This window comes from Pan paniscus, chromosome 1 (assembly GCF_029289425.2).
Source record: "Pan paniscus chromosome 1, NHGRI_mPanPan1-v2.0_pri, whole genome shotgun sequence".
Classification (NCBI taxonomy): domain Eukaryota; kingdom Metazoa; phylum Chordata; class Mammalia; order Primates; family Hominidae; genus Pan; species Pan paniscus.
The window spans coordinates 161,658,326-161,673,603 of record NC_073249.2 but is presented as its reverse complement, the minus strand read 5'-3'; the positions used below and the strand labels follow the sequence as shown (position 1 = coordinate 161,673,603).

Here is a 15,278-nt window from a genome sequence, read left to right as displayed (position 1 = left end):
ATTTTTTTTTTTTTTTTTTTTTGCGATGGAGTCTTGCTCTGTCACCCAGTGCAGTGGCGCAGTCTTGGCTCACTGCAACCTCTGCCTACTGGATTCAAGCGATTCTTCTGTCTCAGCCTCCCAAGTAGCTGGGATTAGAGGCACCCACCACCACACTCAGCTAATTTTTGTATTTTTTAGTAGAGATGGTATTTCACCATGTTAGCCAGGCTGGTCTCGAACTCTTGACCTCAGGTGATCCGCCTGCCTCGACCTCCCAAAGTGCTGGGATTACAGGCGTGAGCCACCACACCTGGCTCTTTGTGTTTTTAAAAAAACTGAATTGGTCTGTTGAGAATGTGATTCTCTTTTTTTTTTTTTTTTTTTTTTTGAGATGGAGTTGTTGCCCAGACTGGAGTGCAATGGCGCAATCTCGGCTCACCGCAACCTGCGCCTCCTGGGTTCAAGTGATTCTCATGCCTCAGCCTCCCGAGTAGCTGGGATTACAGGCATGCACCACCATGCCTGGCTAGTTTTGTATTTTTAGTAGAGACAGGGTTTCTCCATGTTGGTCAGGCTGGTCTCATACTCCCGACCTCAGGTGATCTGCCTGCCTCGGCTTCCCAAAGTGTTGGGATTACAGGCGTGAGCCACTGCGCCCAGCTGAGAATGTGATTCTTAGCATTCATTATAAGTTCCCCAGAGAGCAGAGGATTTCATTTGTGGTAAAACACATACGCGTGCACACACACACACACACAAAACACACATTTAGTTCTTAGAAATGTACAGATTTAAACTGATAGTTTGTTCTGCTGAACCTAACTCACAATTTCTACATATAGGAAATTAATGTTTTAAATGAAGATAGAAGCAGTTTTCTCCTGAAAGTATTTATGTGGTTTTGTTAAAACTTCACATCCTTTTATGAACTTGGCATTCCACTAATAACACTCAGCTGCTTTTACAACTGTGTCAGCAAGGTGCCATCTGCTTATATTGAGGTTGATGAAAAGAAGTAAAGCTGTTGTTGTTTGTATTATGTGGCATTCTTTTTAGATCCCTGGAACTTTTTTCCTTTGGTCTCTGTAAGAAATGGTTGTGCTTCTCATCTTCCTTTAGTCTTCTGTACATTGTGTGGTTGATCACGTTCCTTGTTAACATAAACTGTTGAGAGGCTCAGTGCCCAATTTGTGGCCTACCTCTAGGAATTATCCAGGGCTTCTCTTTATCAGCTTTTTAATGTACCATCCTGCTTCTTGACCTTATTTTCTACTCTTATTTTTCTCTTGCCCAATTTATCTTTCTTTTTTTCTTTCCTGCTTTCTTGGTTTCTTTCTTTCTTTTTTTTTTTTGAGACAGGGTCTTCTCCTGTTGCCCAGGCTGGCATTCAGTAGTGCAGTCAATGAGCTTGAGCTCACTGCAAGTGCAAACTCCTGGGCTTAAGTGATCCTCCCACCTCATCCTCCCAAAGTACCAGAAGTACAGGCATGAGCCACACACCTGGCCACTGTTTCTTTCTTCCTTTTTTTTTTTTGGACAGGGCGGGGGGTGGTGCTATGCTATCTCAAAGAGCTGCTTTTATAATTTTTTGGGAGATAAATGTGTTAAATAAGCAACAGTCCCACCTTATTGACGTGAATATTTTAAAAACTTAAAACATGTCTACAAGTTCCTAGAAATTTCTTCCCACATCAGGAAGGATGGAGAGAAGGCAAAACTAAGAGTTGGTAAGCTTTGTGTTTGGGAAATTTTCTTGAATACCTCTTTTTTTCTTGTCTTTTTAATAGAAGTTGGTGAGATGGCAAAGCAGTATATAGAGAAAAGTCTTTTGGTTCCAGACCATGTGATCACACGCCTAATGATGTCCGAGTTGGAGAATAGGCGTGGCCAGCACTGGCTCCTTGATGGTGAGTTGAAACTGTGGGTAAACCGAATTTCTGGGAATAGTCAGTTAAGGTCTTGCACACTCCCTTAACTTCTTACCGAATGGAAAATGCCTTATTTTCTAAACTTTCTGTCATTTATTTAATATTGCAGTTTGGCAACATGATAGGAACCCATTGTGGTGAAGCCTCTTATTTCTTCTGTCTCCAGATCACCATCATGAGAACCACTGACTTGAAGCAAATATTCACTAAATTTCTGTTATTGCTTCAGCCCTTTTGTTTCTGTAAGCCATCCTGAGTATAACTCCTCTTCAATCAGAGGTTCTTTCATTCACCACAGGGCACACAAAATACAATTATGAGTTATTATTTTTCACCTGTCAGATTAACAGAGATAGAAGATCAGAAAATCCTTTATTGAGTATGTAGGAAACAAATACTGTTGAAAGTATAAAATGAGCAACCTTTGTAGAGCAGTTAGCATTATATATACTTTCTGATCCAGCAGTTCCATTCTGGATTTCTGCCTAAAGATGCAAGGAGGTTTATTTCAGCATTATTGGTAAATAAGAGGACACTGTTACTGACACTATAAAAGAATCATTATATATGTGGTATTCTGAGGACACAAAGAAGAAAATTATTCTATTGGTAGGAGGAGGGGTTGGAACAACTGTATGGAAAGTGAATAGATAGATGGTCCTCAGATAGATGAGTGGGGATAGGGAAGGTAGGTTTTTTTTTTTCCAGCAGAGGGACAATGTGAACAGGGTGAAAGGGGAATGAGTTATCTTAGTATTTTTTCTGAGCCTGCAAGCAGAGGTTGGCAGAGGAAATCCTCGGGTGCATAGCCTTTGAATTTGCCATAAAGATGGTGGAACTGGATTTTGTTGGCTTTAGGGAGCACTGAAGAGTTGTTAAGTAGGGGTATAATATGATCATATTTCTCTCAGAAAGACTATTCTGTTAGCAGCACAGGAGAGATTAGGTGCTGGGGCATGGAGGAGAGTTGTGACTACAAACCAGAGATCATTGGAATAACTGGACTAAGGGATGTCGAAGGCCTGAATTTAAGCAATAATAGCAGTGGGATGGAAAGGAGGCACCATTCATAAGAGAGTGGATTGAGGAAAAAGAATTGATAGGAGTTGTGGCTGATGTTAGGTACTACAGCCCCAGGGTTTTCTTTTATTGCCTTTCAGGCTTTTTGAGTTTCTCAGCTTTCATCACCCTCTCTACACTTACCTAGGCATGTTAATTTCTCTAGACTCTACTTTTAACTCACAGAAGTTAGCCCTTTTCTTAGTCTGTTTTCTGCTGCTACAACAGAGTACTTTGGACTGGGCAATTTATAAAGAAAAGAAATTTATTTCTCATGGTTCTAGAGGCTGGAAAGTCCAGGAGCATGGTGTCAGCATCTGATGAGGGCCTTCTTGCTGCATCATCCCATGGCAGAAGGCATCAAATGGGGAAGAAGTGCATGCCTCTGAGAGGGAATGGGAGCCGAACTTATCCTTTTATCAGGAGCCTATTGTTTTATCTAGAACCCACTTCTGTGATAAAAGCATTAACTCATTCATGAGGGCAGAGCCTTTGTGACCTAATTACCTCTTAAAGGCTCCATCTCCCATAACATTACATTGCCAATTAAATTTCAACATGAGTTTTGGAGGGGACATTCAAACCTTAGCATTCTGCCCCTACCCACCTCCCCCTCCAAAACAACTCATGTCCTTCTCACATACAAAATATATTCATTCTATCCTATTAGCCCCCAAAGTCTTAACTTAGCATCAACTCAAAAGTCCAAGCTAAATCAGACATAGGTGAGACTTATAAAGTACAATTCATCCTGAGACAAATTCCCTTCAGCTGTGAGCCTGTGCAATCAAAGCAAGTCATCTACTTCCAAAATGCTATGGTAGGAAGGTGTATGATGGACATTCCCATTCCAAAGGAAGAAATAGGCAAGAAGAAAGGGGCAGGTGGTCACCGATAAGTCCAAAATCCAACAGGGGAGACATTAAGTCTTAAAGATGGGGAATAATCTCTGTGGACTCCATATTCTGCCTCCTGGGCACACTGGGATGGGAGTTGGGCTCCCAGGGCCTCAGAAGCCTCACCCTCTGTGGCTTTGCTGGGTTCAATCCACTCAGCAGCTCTCATGGGTTGGAGTTGTATACTGGTGGATTTACAGTTCTGGGGTGTTGACAGTGGCCCACTCCCATGGCTCCATTAGGCATTGCCCTAGTGGGGACTCTGTGGCAGCCTTGACCCTACAGTTCCACTGGGCATTGTCCTAATGGGGGCTGTCTGCAGTGGCTCTGTTCTGCAATAGATTTCTGCCTGGGCCTACCAGGGGCATTCTTTGAAATCTAGGTGGAGGAAGCCATGCTCTGTAGGTCTTGCATTCTGTGAGATGCCACCAAGGCTTATCCCTTTCTGAGCAGGTGGAGCCACGCCTGAGTTATGGTTGAGGAGGCCAAGGAATGCTATCCATCTTCTGAAACCATTCTACCCTCCTAGATCTCTGGGTCTGTGATGGGAGGGGCAGTCTGGAAGATCTCTGAAATGCCTTTTAGGTCTGTTGTCCGTTGTCTTGATTGATAGCACCTGGCTTCCTTCTAGCCATGCTAATCTCTTTAGCAATAGGTTGTTTGACCACACACTTAATATTCCCTCTGGAACATGCTTTTCCACTCTTTACATGGCCATGCCGAGAATTTTCCAAATTCTTCTGTTTTGCTTCTCTTTTAACTATATGGTTATCCCTCAGTATCTGCTGACAGTAAGGGGTGTGGGAAGGGATTGGTTCCAGGACCACCCCCTCATACCAAAATCCATGCTTACTCAAGCCCCACGGTCGGCCCTGTGGAACCCATGGGTACGAAAAGTCAGTCCTCCATGTGCAGGGGTTTTGCATCCTGCAAATACTGTATGCATTTGGTTGCGAATGTGGAACCCAGTGATATGGAAGCCCGACTGTATTTATTGAAAAAATCCTTGGCCCATGTTGTGGCTCACACCTGTAATCCCAACACTTTGGGAAGCTGAGGTGGGCAGATCACTTCAGGCCAGGAGACCAGCCTGGGCAACATTGCAAAACCTCATCTCTACAAAAATTAGCCGGGTGTGGTGGCATGTGCCTATAATCCCAGCTACTTGGGAGCTGAGGTGAGAGGATCACTTTAGCCTGAGAGGTTGAGGCAGCAGTGAGGCATGATCACACCATTGCACTCCAGCCTAGATGACAGAGTGAGACCCTGTTTCAAAAGAAAAGAAAAAAATGTTTGTATAAAGTGTGCCCTCAGAGTTGAAACCCGTATCTTCAATGGGCAACTGTATTTGATTGTCTCTTTGCTCTCACATCGCATTTTATGCAATTAAAAGTAACCACACAGCAGCTTGAAAGCTTTACTGCTTAAGATACTTCTTCCACCACATATCCTAGTTCATTGCTCTTAAGTTTTGCAGTCCGTAAAGCCCTAGGGCACAGACAAAATTTGCCAAGGTCTTTGCAACCGTATAGCAAGAATAACCTTTACTCCAGTTTCTAATACGTTCTTTTCCATTTCTGTCTGAGATCTCATCAGAATGGACTTTACTGTCCAATTGCTGCTAATATTCCAGTCATGACCACTTGAGTAATTTCTTTTTTTTTTTTTTTTTTTGAGATGAAGTCTCTGTCGCCCAGGCCAGAGTGCCATGGCCTGATCTCAGCTCACTGCAACCTCCATCTCCCAGGTTCAAGCAATTCTCTTGCCTCAGCCTCCCAAGTAGCTGGGACTATAGGCATGTGCCACCATGCCCAGCTAATTTTTGTATTTTTAGAAGAGACAGGGTTTCACCATGGTGGCCAGGCTGGTCTTGAACTCATGACCTCAGGTGATCCGCCCACCTCGGCCTCCCAAAGTGTTGGGATTACAGGCGTGAGCCACACCATGCCTGGCCCACTGAGTAATTTCTAAGAAGATTCAGACCTTCCCTACAGCTCCCCTCTTCTTTTGAGTCCTCACCAGAATTGCCCTTGATACATCATTCATGGCAATCTAGGGTGTTACTAGCCGCTTCCTCCAAATTCTTCAGCCTCTACCCATTACTTGGTTCCAAAGCTATGACCACATTTTTAGGTATTTGTTATGGAAACAGCCCCACTCCTTGGTATCCATTTTCTGTCTTAGCCTGTTTTGTGCTGCTATAACAGAATACCTCAGGTTGGGTAATTTATAAAGAAAATAAATTTATTTCTCACAGTTCTGGAGGCAGGGAAGAGTAAGACGATGGTTCTCACATTTGTTGAGAGCCTTCTTGCTGTGTGTTGGAAGGCAACACATGATGAGAAGGCTCACACAAGAGAGGGAATAAGGGGTTAAACTTACGCTTTTATCAGGAGCCCACTCCTGAGATAACCAACCCATTAATTCATCCATGAGGGCAGAGCTCTCATGACCTGATCATCTCTTAAAGGCCCCACCTCCCAATACCTTTAAATTGGCAATTAAATTTCAACATGAGTTTTGGAGAGAACATTCAAACTATAGCACCCCCCAATGCTTTTTGTCTGGGTATTCATCATGACTGATAAACTTTGACTTTGCCACCACGTAACAGTAATTTCTCTAGTTTACATTTTTAAATTGTGAGTCTTCTCATCTTGCAAAATGAATTTGTGTAGTTTTAGGGAACTTAAAAATCTGTGTTTAAAAAGGATCATCTGTGTTAAACTCCCCTGGAAAGAGAGTTAGTGTGATAATCGAGAGCATGGACCCGGGTGCTGCCAGACTGCCTGACTTGAATCCCCGCTCTACCACTTTCTGGCAGCCTGTGTGACCCTGGGCCTCTGGTTGCTCATGAAACACAAATTAGCAAAGAGGGGCAAAGTGAGCAAATATATGTAAAGTGCTTAAAAGAGTGCTTGCCTTATATAAGTGCTGTATGAGTGTTTGTCATTATTTTGTGACTAGTGTACAGGTCCTGAAGTTTTTTGGGTGGGGGTGACTATTTGAAGTGTTCACTTCAAAAATAGCTCTAAAAGTATTTAGCCAGGCAGAATAAAAGTCAGTTTCAGTTATGGAATGTTTTCTGTATCTTTTCAGTGCTTGCTTTTGCCATGACTTCCTCTCAGGGTTGAATAACTGAAGTTCTTTGACATCATAGGCCTGTTTTAGTAAAGTACGTCAGCCTCCCAAGTGATTTGGTTAGTATTTTTCTCCTTGAAAACCCATCTGGTCACTTTTTCAGTTGCGATTTTTCTTTAAAGCTCTGGAATAAATCCATTTGGCAAGGTGTGGAGTGCGAGGGATGCCTGGTTCCTATGTTCAGCTTTAGACTCCTTATGTTACACAGGCACATGCTCTGCGGAGGACGTGCCTGTTGAGCGTGCTAAAGGTGATTGAATGTGGAAAGGTCGAAAAAGGCATTCTGATGACAGATGACTCATCATCTTGGTCCATATGGCTGTAGAGAGGCATCCTGCAAATTGTGGGTGGAAATGAGTGAGTGGATCCAAGCCAAGGGAACCCCAAGTGGGGATGTGGGGAGGGGAGGGAGGGTGAGTGCTCTGTGGTTTGGTCAGCTTTGCTCTTGCTAAAAAAAATGTTCAGCACTACCTTCCCTTCACCGTGCTTTCCAGTTGGGTAAGAAATATTCTTGTTTTGTTTTGTTTTGTTTTGTTTTGTTTTGTTTTGAAATGGAGTCTCTCTCTGTCACCCAGGCTGGAGTGCAGTGGCATATCTTGGTTCACTGCAACCTCTGCCTCCTGGGTTCAAGCGATTCTCCTTCCTCAGCCTCCCGAGTAGCTGGGATTACAGGTGCACACCACCATGCCTGGCTAATTTTTTGTATTTTTAGTAGAGATGGGGTTGCACCATGTTTGCCAGGCTTGTCTTGAACTACTGTCCTCAAGTGATCTGCCTGCCTCGGCTGCCCAAAGTGCTGGGATTACAGGCGTGAGCCACTGCACCTGGCTAATTTTTCACTTTTTAAAAAAAGGGTCACATATTAGACCGTTTTCACACTGCTGATAAAGACATACCCAAGACTGGGTAATTTATACAAGAAAAAGGGTTTAATGGACTTACAGTTCCACGTGGCTTGGGAGGCCTCACAATCGTGGCAGAAGGCAAGGAGGAGCAAATCACATCATACCTGGATGGCAGCAGGCAAAGAGAGACAGCTTGGCAGGGAACTCCCATTTTTAGAACTATCAGATCTCATGAAACTTACTCAGTATCATGAGAACAGCACGGAAAAGGCCTGCCCCCATAATTCAGTTACCTCCTACCAGGTTCATCCCATGACATGTGGGAATTGTGGGAGCTACAGTTCAAAGATAAGACTTGGGTGGGGACACAGCCAAACCACATCAGGCCAGCAGTGAGGTATAGCCATAGAGAGAGATGTATTAGTAACTGTTTTTTTCATTTCTAAACTTGCCTGCTTACCTGTGCCTTGAAATAGTAATCTAGAAGTTCCCCAAATCGGTTCTAATTTATCTTTATGTACCAAGATGTAGTAGAATTATCTGCCATATGATTTTAGGGGTAACTATCAAAATATTTTAAATTGGTATTTCAAAGTTTGGTTTTGTAGAAAACAACCTTAAATTTTGGAATTGTAAATGAAATGTAATTTAATCCTTTTCATTGGTAATAATGATAACCTTTAGCACGAGAGTCATCATTTGGTCCATGGTTGTATTTAGAACCTGGTTTGTTTGTTTCATTCTGTGCAGTGTTGAACACTAACAAGTGCTTTCTGAAGGTAATTCTGTTTTTAGCATAAGTCAGAGTTGTTGAATGTGTGCAGTGTTTGTGTCTATTTTCCCTGAGAGCTAAATGATTTCAGACTTGAGATGTTCCTGGCTATGCACTCACTTAGAGCCCTTGGTGTAGGTGTATGTTCAGAAACCAAACTATAGATGCTGGAGCCAGAGTATTTTGCCTTGATTTTGCGAATGTGTTTTACCATACGAGGCTGGTACGTAACAACTCTGACCTTATCCTCTCCACATTTTTCCTTCTGATTCAGACCTCTGAGGAGTGTCACATCCCACTGGGCAACATATGTCTATAGAAAAAAGCCAACAGTATCTTCTGAATCACATCTTTTAGGAAATGCCAAGGGTAATTTTTTTTCTTCTGTTGCCCTTGTGAGTCTAGGGTATCTTTCAAGAATAAAGTGTATAATAGATTTGTTTAGAAGGTTACTGAAGAATTCTGCTTTCATAATTAAAAAAACAGCTTTTTTTCCTGTGTGTATGTGTTTATGTGTAGGAGGGCAGTAGTTTATCTTAGTCATTTATCTTTAAATATTTAGCCCTGAAAAATCATAGCCACATAACCCTTCTATCTCAGGTTGTTACTAAGGCAGTGATGTATATTCTGGTATCTTGAATGGAAAGTTTAAAGCAATTGTGGTGATTTCTAAAGAATGAAGAACAGTTGTAAAATTTGTGGAGCTCTACTAGGGTGCTGTGGCCATCTATGCCTGCCAAATGTGGATTGCACAATTAAAATGTTGGGTTCCTCACTGGGATTGTTCTTGACATAACCATGATTTGCCCCTCTCATTGTAGCTCTGTTCATTCAGTAAGCATTATTATATCTAATAGGTCCTGAATATTTCTAAAGTGAATAAAGTGCAAGTATGACTAACTTTGCACTAGGCTGGTGACAGTGAAGAAGAATGTGTGGAAAAGAAGGATTAGAGGTAGACTAAGCTTGTCAGGGAGCTCCTGACATAGGAGGGTTCAGAGACATATATTCAGCCACACATGGTACAGGTGAGGTGTTCCAAGAGGTAAGTGGAATGATTTTTGCAAGTAAGGAGTGGCATTTTTGGTCAAAATGATTGCATGAAAAAAGATGGGTGTGTATTTAGATTAGTCTTAGTGCTACATTTTTGGAAACTCTATCCCTGCCCCAAGATAATGTAAATATGCCTGACAGTTTTTTTTTTTTCATCATCCAAAATTCTGATTTGAGGAGACAATTGGGTGTGGTGGCTTATGCTTGTAATCCCAGCAGTTTGGGAGACAGAGGCAGGAGGATCACTTGAGCCCAGGAGTTTGAGACCAGCCTGGGCAACACGATGAAAGCCCTCTCTACAAAAATATAGAAAAATTACCTGGGCATGGTGGTGCATGCCTATCTATACTCACAGCTAGTCAGAGGCTGAGGTGGGAGGATCACCTGAGCCTGAGCCTGAGCCTGGGGAGGTCAAAGCTGCAGTGAGCCGAGATCGTGCCACTGCACTCCAGCCTGGGCGACAGAGCGAGACTCTGCCTCAAAAAAAAAAAAAAAAAAAAAAAAAAATGACCCTTAGATGAATGTTATTTTCTTTGTTGGCATTTTCCCCCCTGGACTTTGAAGGTAGAGTTTGATCAAGGCATTTTTTTACTGTGTGTTTGCATGAAGGATCAGCAGTTATTTGTTGAGTTTGGTTTGCATAAAAAAATTATTTTTGGGCTGGGTGCGGTGGCTCACGCCTGTAATCCCAGCACTTTGGGAGGCCGAGGTGGGCGAGTCACGAGGTCAGGAGTTCGAGACCAGCCTGGCCAACATGGTGAAACCCCATCTTTATTAAAAATACAAAAAATTAGCTGTGCGTGGTGGTGGGTGCCTGTAGTCCCAGCTACTCGGGAGGCTAAGGCAGGAGAATCACTTGAACCCAGGAGGCGGAGGTTGCAGTGAGCCGAGATTGTGCTACTGTACTTTAGCCCAGGTGACAGTGCAGTAGCCCAGGCGACTCCATCTCAAAAAAGAAAAAAAAAATTTGTAGCCAGATAACTGTAACAGTGTTCCCCTGAATGCTGTGTCTTTAAGTTTGTGTTGTAAAGCAGGTTTGACAATTTGTATCATGTTAGAAGAAAGAATTGTAAAACCCAAGACCTATGTTTGATTATATAGCTTGAGTATCTCTTATCCAGAATGCTTGGGACCAGAAGTATTTTGGATTTCAGATTTTTTGGATTTTAGAATGTCTGCCTTATACTTACTGGTTGGGTATCTCTAATCCAAAAAAATGCAAAATCTGAGATGCTCCAATAGGCATTTTCTTTGAGGATCATGTTGGCACTCAAAATTTTGGATTTTGGAGCATTTCAGATTTCAGATTTTCCTATTAGGGATACTCGTACTTTCTAACACGATAAGTATTTGGATATTCTCAAATAAAATAATTTGTAGACATATAATTAATTTCAAGTTCAATAGTGCACTAAGAGAGACCAAATGACTTTGCTAGAAGAAGATGGGCAATAAGAAGAAAGAGTGTATCTACTTCACATAAGAGTAGGTAACAGGTTTTTGTTTTGTTTTGTTTTGTTTTGACGGAATTTTGTTTTTGCTGCCCAGGCTGGAGTGCAATGGTGCGATCTTGGCTCACTGCAACCTCTGCGTCACAGGCTCAAGTGATTCTCCTGCTTCAGACTCCTGAGTAGCTGGGATTATAGGTGCCTGCCACTATGCCTGGCTAATTTTTTGTATTTTTAGTAGAGACGGGGTTTCACTATGTTGGCCAGGCTGGTCTCAAACTCCTGACCTCAGGTGATCTGCCCACCTCAGCCTCCCAAAGTGCTGTGATTACAGGTGTGAGCCACCGTGCCCGGTCAAGGTAACAGTTTTCTAAACAGAGTAATACTGGTTGAATTACACAGGAAATACCACTATTCAGTGGGGTTAAGTTATGAAGAGACATTTGGGTGACATGTGACCTGAAATTTTAGCACACTGCCATCTTCTTACACACTTTATCCAAAGTACACAGCCTGATCAGACTTTGTATCTAGCTGCTGATTCCACTGAAGCTATTGCAACTCCTTTGTTAATGCTCCCAGGTGATCGCATGCATTTCTTCTGGTGCTAAGCATTCATAATTTTCTATAAGTATTTATTGATCAGCAGCTGTGTGCCAGACACCACAGTAGAGCAACAAAGAGACTAGGTGGGGCCTGGCTCTCCTGATACTCAGAATCCAGTGGTGTTTTCAGCTGGGTTTTTTTTTGTTTTGTTTTTTGTTTTTTTTTGAGACGGAGTCTCGCTCTGTCCCAGGCTGAGTGCAATGGCGCGATCTTGGCTCACTGCAACCTCCACCTCTTGGGTTCAAGCGATTCTCCTGCCTCAGCCTCCCAAGTAGCTGGGACTACAGGCAGTGCCACCACGCCCAGCTAATTTTTGTATGTTTAGTAGAGACGGGGTTTCGCCATGTTGGCCAGGATAGTCTCCATCTCTTGACCTTGTGATCTGCCCACCTCGGCCTCCCAAAGTGCTGGGATTACAGGTGTGAGCCACCACGCCCAGCCAGTTTTCAGCTTTTTTGCTACCCTAGGCAGTGAGGGTTATCTTTAATTTCTTTAACTTAAATCAAAGCCCTGATAACTCACTTTTTCTCTTAGTGACTTTTCCTACGTTCTGCAACCTTGCTGTCAATATGAGCTCAGAGTAGCTGACTGAAAAACATGATAAAGCCTTGGCTCTCTTCTCTTTCTCATTTGTTATAGATTCTGTCCTGCGTTCGTGTCCTCCATGTCCATTTCCAGTGTTTTTCTTCTGATTGATCTGACTGCTGCTTTGGGGTGAGGAACAGTTGTACCACAGTATAGTAGACAATGGTGGCTTATCTTATGTGTGTCTCAGAGATTGACTAGATTTTAACATTAAGGAACATTAAGGGGACAATATGGAAAACATATGTATACACATATTTGACTAGACCCTAGCAAAGCTTGGTTCATGGATCAATAAACAAATTGAGTATACATTTTTTGTGTCTTGATAAGCTAGGCATCCGTCATTCCCAAGAGGGAGTAGCATGATTCCTGACCTCATAGTCCAGGAGTGCCGCACAAATGGTTGCAGAATAGGTAGGGTCTTGGGAGCACCAGTGAAGAGAGAGTGAAAGGTGACGGCTGGCGCAGAGAGGGAAGTAACTGACCCTCTTTTGAAGGTGAGGGAGGCAGGTATTAGGAAGGCTTCCTGGAGAAGCTGACACCCAGAACCATAATTGGAAGGTGGGAATGAAGCACATTTTAGAGGGAGGGAAGATCACATGGAAAAGCTCTAGAGGTATGAAACAACATGGTGTATTCTGGAAACCACAAGTAGTTGGGTAACCCTGGAGCTAAAAATATGAGCAGATGAGGCTGGACAAGTGGACAGGGGCAAAAGTTAACCTTTCATGAAATTTAGAAACAGGGAGTTGAGTAAGCATCAAAGTTAATATTAAAAATGAGTGAGGGGGAGTTAAAAGTAAAATTTAAAACTTTGAGTTTAAAAGTGTGAACAACATATTTTTTAACTCTACTTCCAACATTTAAAAATTAACTGGATTGGCTGGGCGTGGTGGCTCACGCTTGTAATCCTAGCAATTTAGGAGGCTGAGATGGGCGGATCACAAGGTCAGGAGATTGAGACCGTCCTGGCTAACATGGTGAAACCCCATCTCTACTAAAAATACGAAAAATTAGCCGGGCGTGGTTGCAGGTGCCTGTAGTTCCAGCTACTCAGGAGACTGAGGCAGGAGAATAGCACAAACCCAGGAGGCAGAGCTTGCAGTGAGCTGAGATCGCGTCACTGCACTCCAGTCTGGGCAACTGAGTGAGACTCTGTCTCAAAAATAAAATAAAATAAAATAAAAATTAACTGGATTATTAACCTTTTAAATTTAGATTTACATTTGACATTAAACTGTGGTTTCTCTGTATTTGGGTGTGTCTTGACTTACATGTTCAGATGCACCTAGCCCATTTGCCATTGCTGCTTAATTAGAAGTTGATAAAGTAAGGTACAGGATGAAATACTTCAACTCCTAAGTTTAGGTGTTAGGAGAACCTGCTTCCCTAATTTATGAAACAGGTAATTCATCCAATTCCTGGGAATTGGATGAATTAAGAAAATTCATTACAAAGCATCATTCAAGGCATTTGAGGGCATACTTTGCTAATTGCTAATTTAATAATAATTATTGTGCACTTACAATGCACAAACCATGATGCTAAGAAGACATTAACATGGTAGAAAAAGCATGGGTTTATGAATCAGACCTGAATATCAGTCTGTAACTTACAAGCTGCTGCGTAGTCTTTTTTTTTTTTTTTTTTTTTTAAGATGGGGTTGTGCTCTGTCACCCAGACTGGAGTGTAGTGGCACCATCATAGCTCACTGCAGCCTCAAACTGGGTTCAGGTGATTGATCCTCCCATCTCAGCTCCCTGAGTAGCTGAGACTACAGATGCAGGCCACCACGCCTGGCCAATTTTAAAACTTCTTGTAGAAATGGGATTTTGCTATGTTGCCCAGGCTAGTCTTGAACTCCTATCCTCAAGCAATCCTCCTGTCTCAGCCCCTCAGAGTGCTGAGATTACAGTCATGAGCCACTGTGCCGAGTTGTATAGTCTTGAGCAAGCAGAGTTTTCTTTCTTGGATTCTTTTTCTTCATCCATAAAATTAGCACGTTCATGGCATAGGTTTGTGAGGATTGACTAACAAATGTAAAACTCTTAGTGGAGTTCTGGAAAATAGGTCATCAAATGTTAGACATTTGATATTATTATTTATTATAATTGATTTTAAGCTCCAATAGAAATACCTTGATACTTACATAGATGTTAGGACTTAACATTTCAATAACTTACTGAGAAACTTCACAAAAAATACTGTCATTCTAATGAATAAGGATCAACATATTCACCCCTCATAAAGCACATTTGGGCAAAGCATGAAGTCACCCCTCTTGGCCCAGCGCGATGGCTCACATCTGTAATCCCAGCACTTTTGGAGGACGAGGTGGGTGGATCACTTGAGGTCAGGAGTTCAAGACCAGCCTGACCAATATGGTGAAACCCCATCTCTACTAAAAATACAAAAATTAGCCAGGCGTGGTGGTGTGCGCCTGTAATCCCAGCTACTTGGGAGGGCTGAGGCAGGAGAATTGCTTGAACCTGGGAGGCGGAGGTTGCAGTGAGCTGAGACCGTGCCATTGCACTCCAGCCTGGGCAATGAGAGCGAAACTCTGTCTCAAAGAAAAAAAAAAAAATCACCCCTCCTCCGTTAAACCTTGTGTAGTAATGTAAAACAAAACAATGTAAAACTCTTGATTGTCCTGTCACCAATAAGAGAACCCAGATTTTGGAGAGATGGACAGGTTGATTAGGGCTAAAGGGAGAATGAGATGTGGAAAACTGCAGAGAATTTAATTTTATCTTTTTCTGTAATACATGATCACTATAAAACATCTAAGCCATATGGAAAAATGCAACGGAAAGCAACAAATCACCTGAAATTCCACCAGCCAGAAACAACCAGGGTGAACAGCTGAAAAGCATCATTCTAGATACCTCCCTGTGCACGTATGTAGATAGAAATGTGTAAGAAGGCATCAGACTTTATATGCTTTAAAAAAATATTTAATC

The 15,278-nt window shown here is 42.4% G+C and overlaps 1 protein-coding gene across 5 annotated transcripts in view; it reads left to right on the top strand.

Annotated features, from left to right (window-relative positions):
* AK4 (adenylate kinase 4) overlaps positions 1-15,278 on the top strand; it is an 84,628-nt gene that overhangs the window by 41,093 nt on the left and 28,257 nt on the right. For 4 of the 5 annotated variants that reach the window (XM_034966757.3, XM_034966772.3, XM_003806936.5 and 1 more), the window contains one exon: positions 1,770-1,889. The exons of the other annotated variant lie outside the window; for it this stretch is intronic. In XM_034966757.3, the coding sequence (XP_034822648.1) occupies positions 1,770-1,889 (120 nt within the window). The remainder of the gene's footprint in view (positions 1-1,769; positions 1,890-15,278) is intronic. 5 annotated transcript variants of the gene reach the window in all.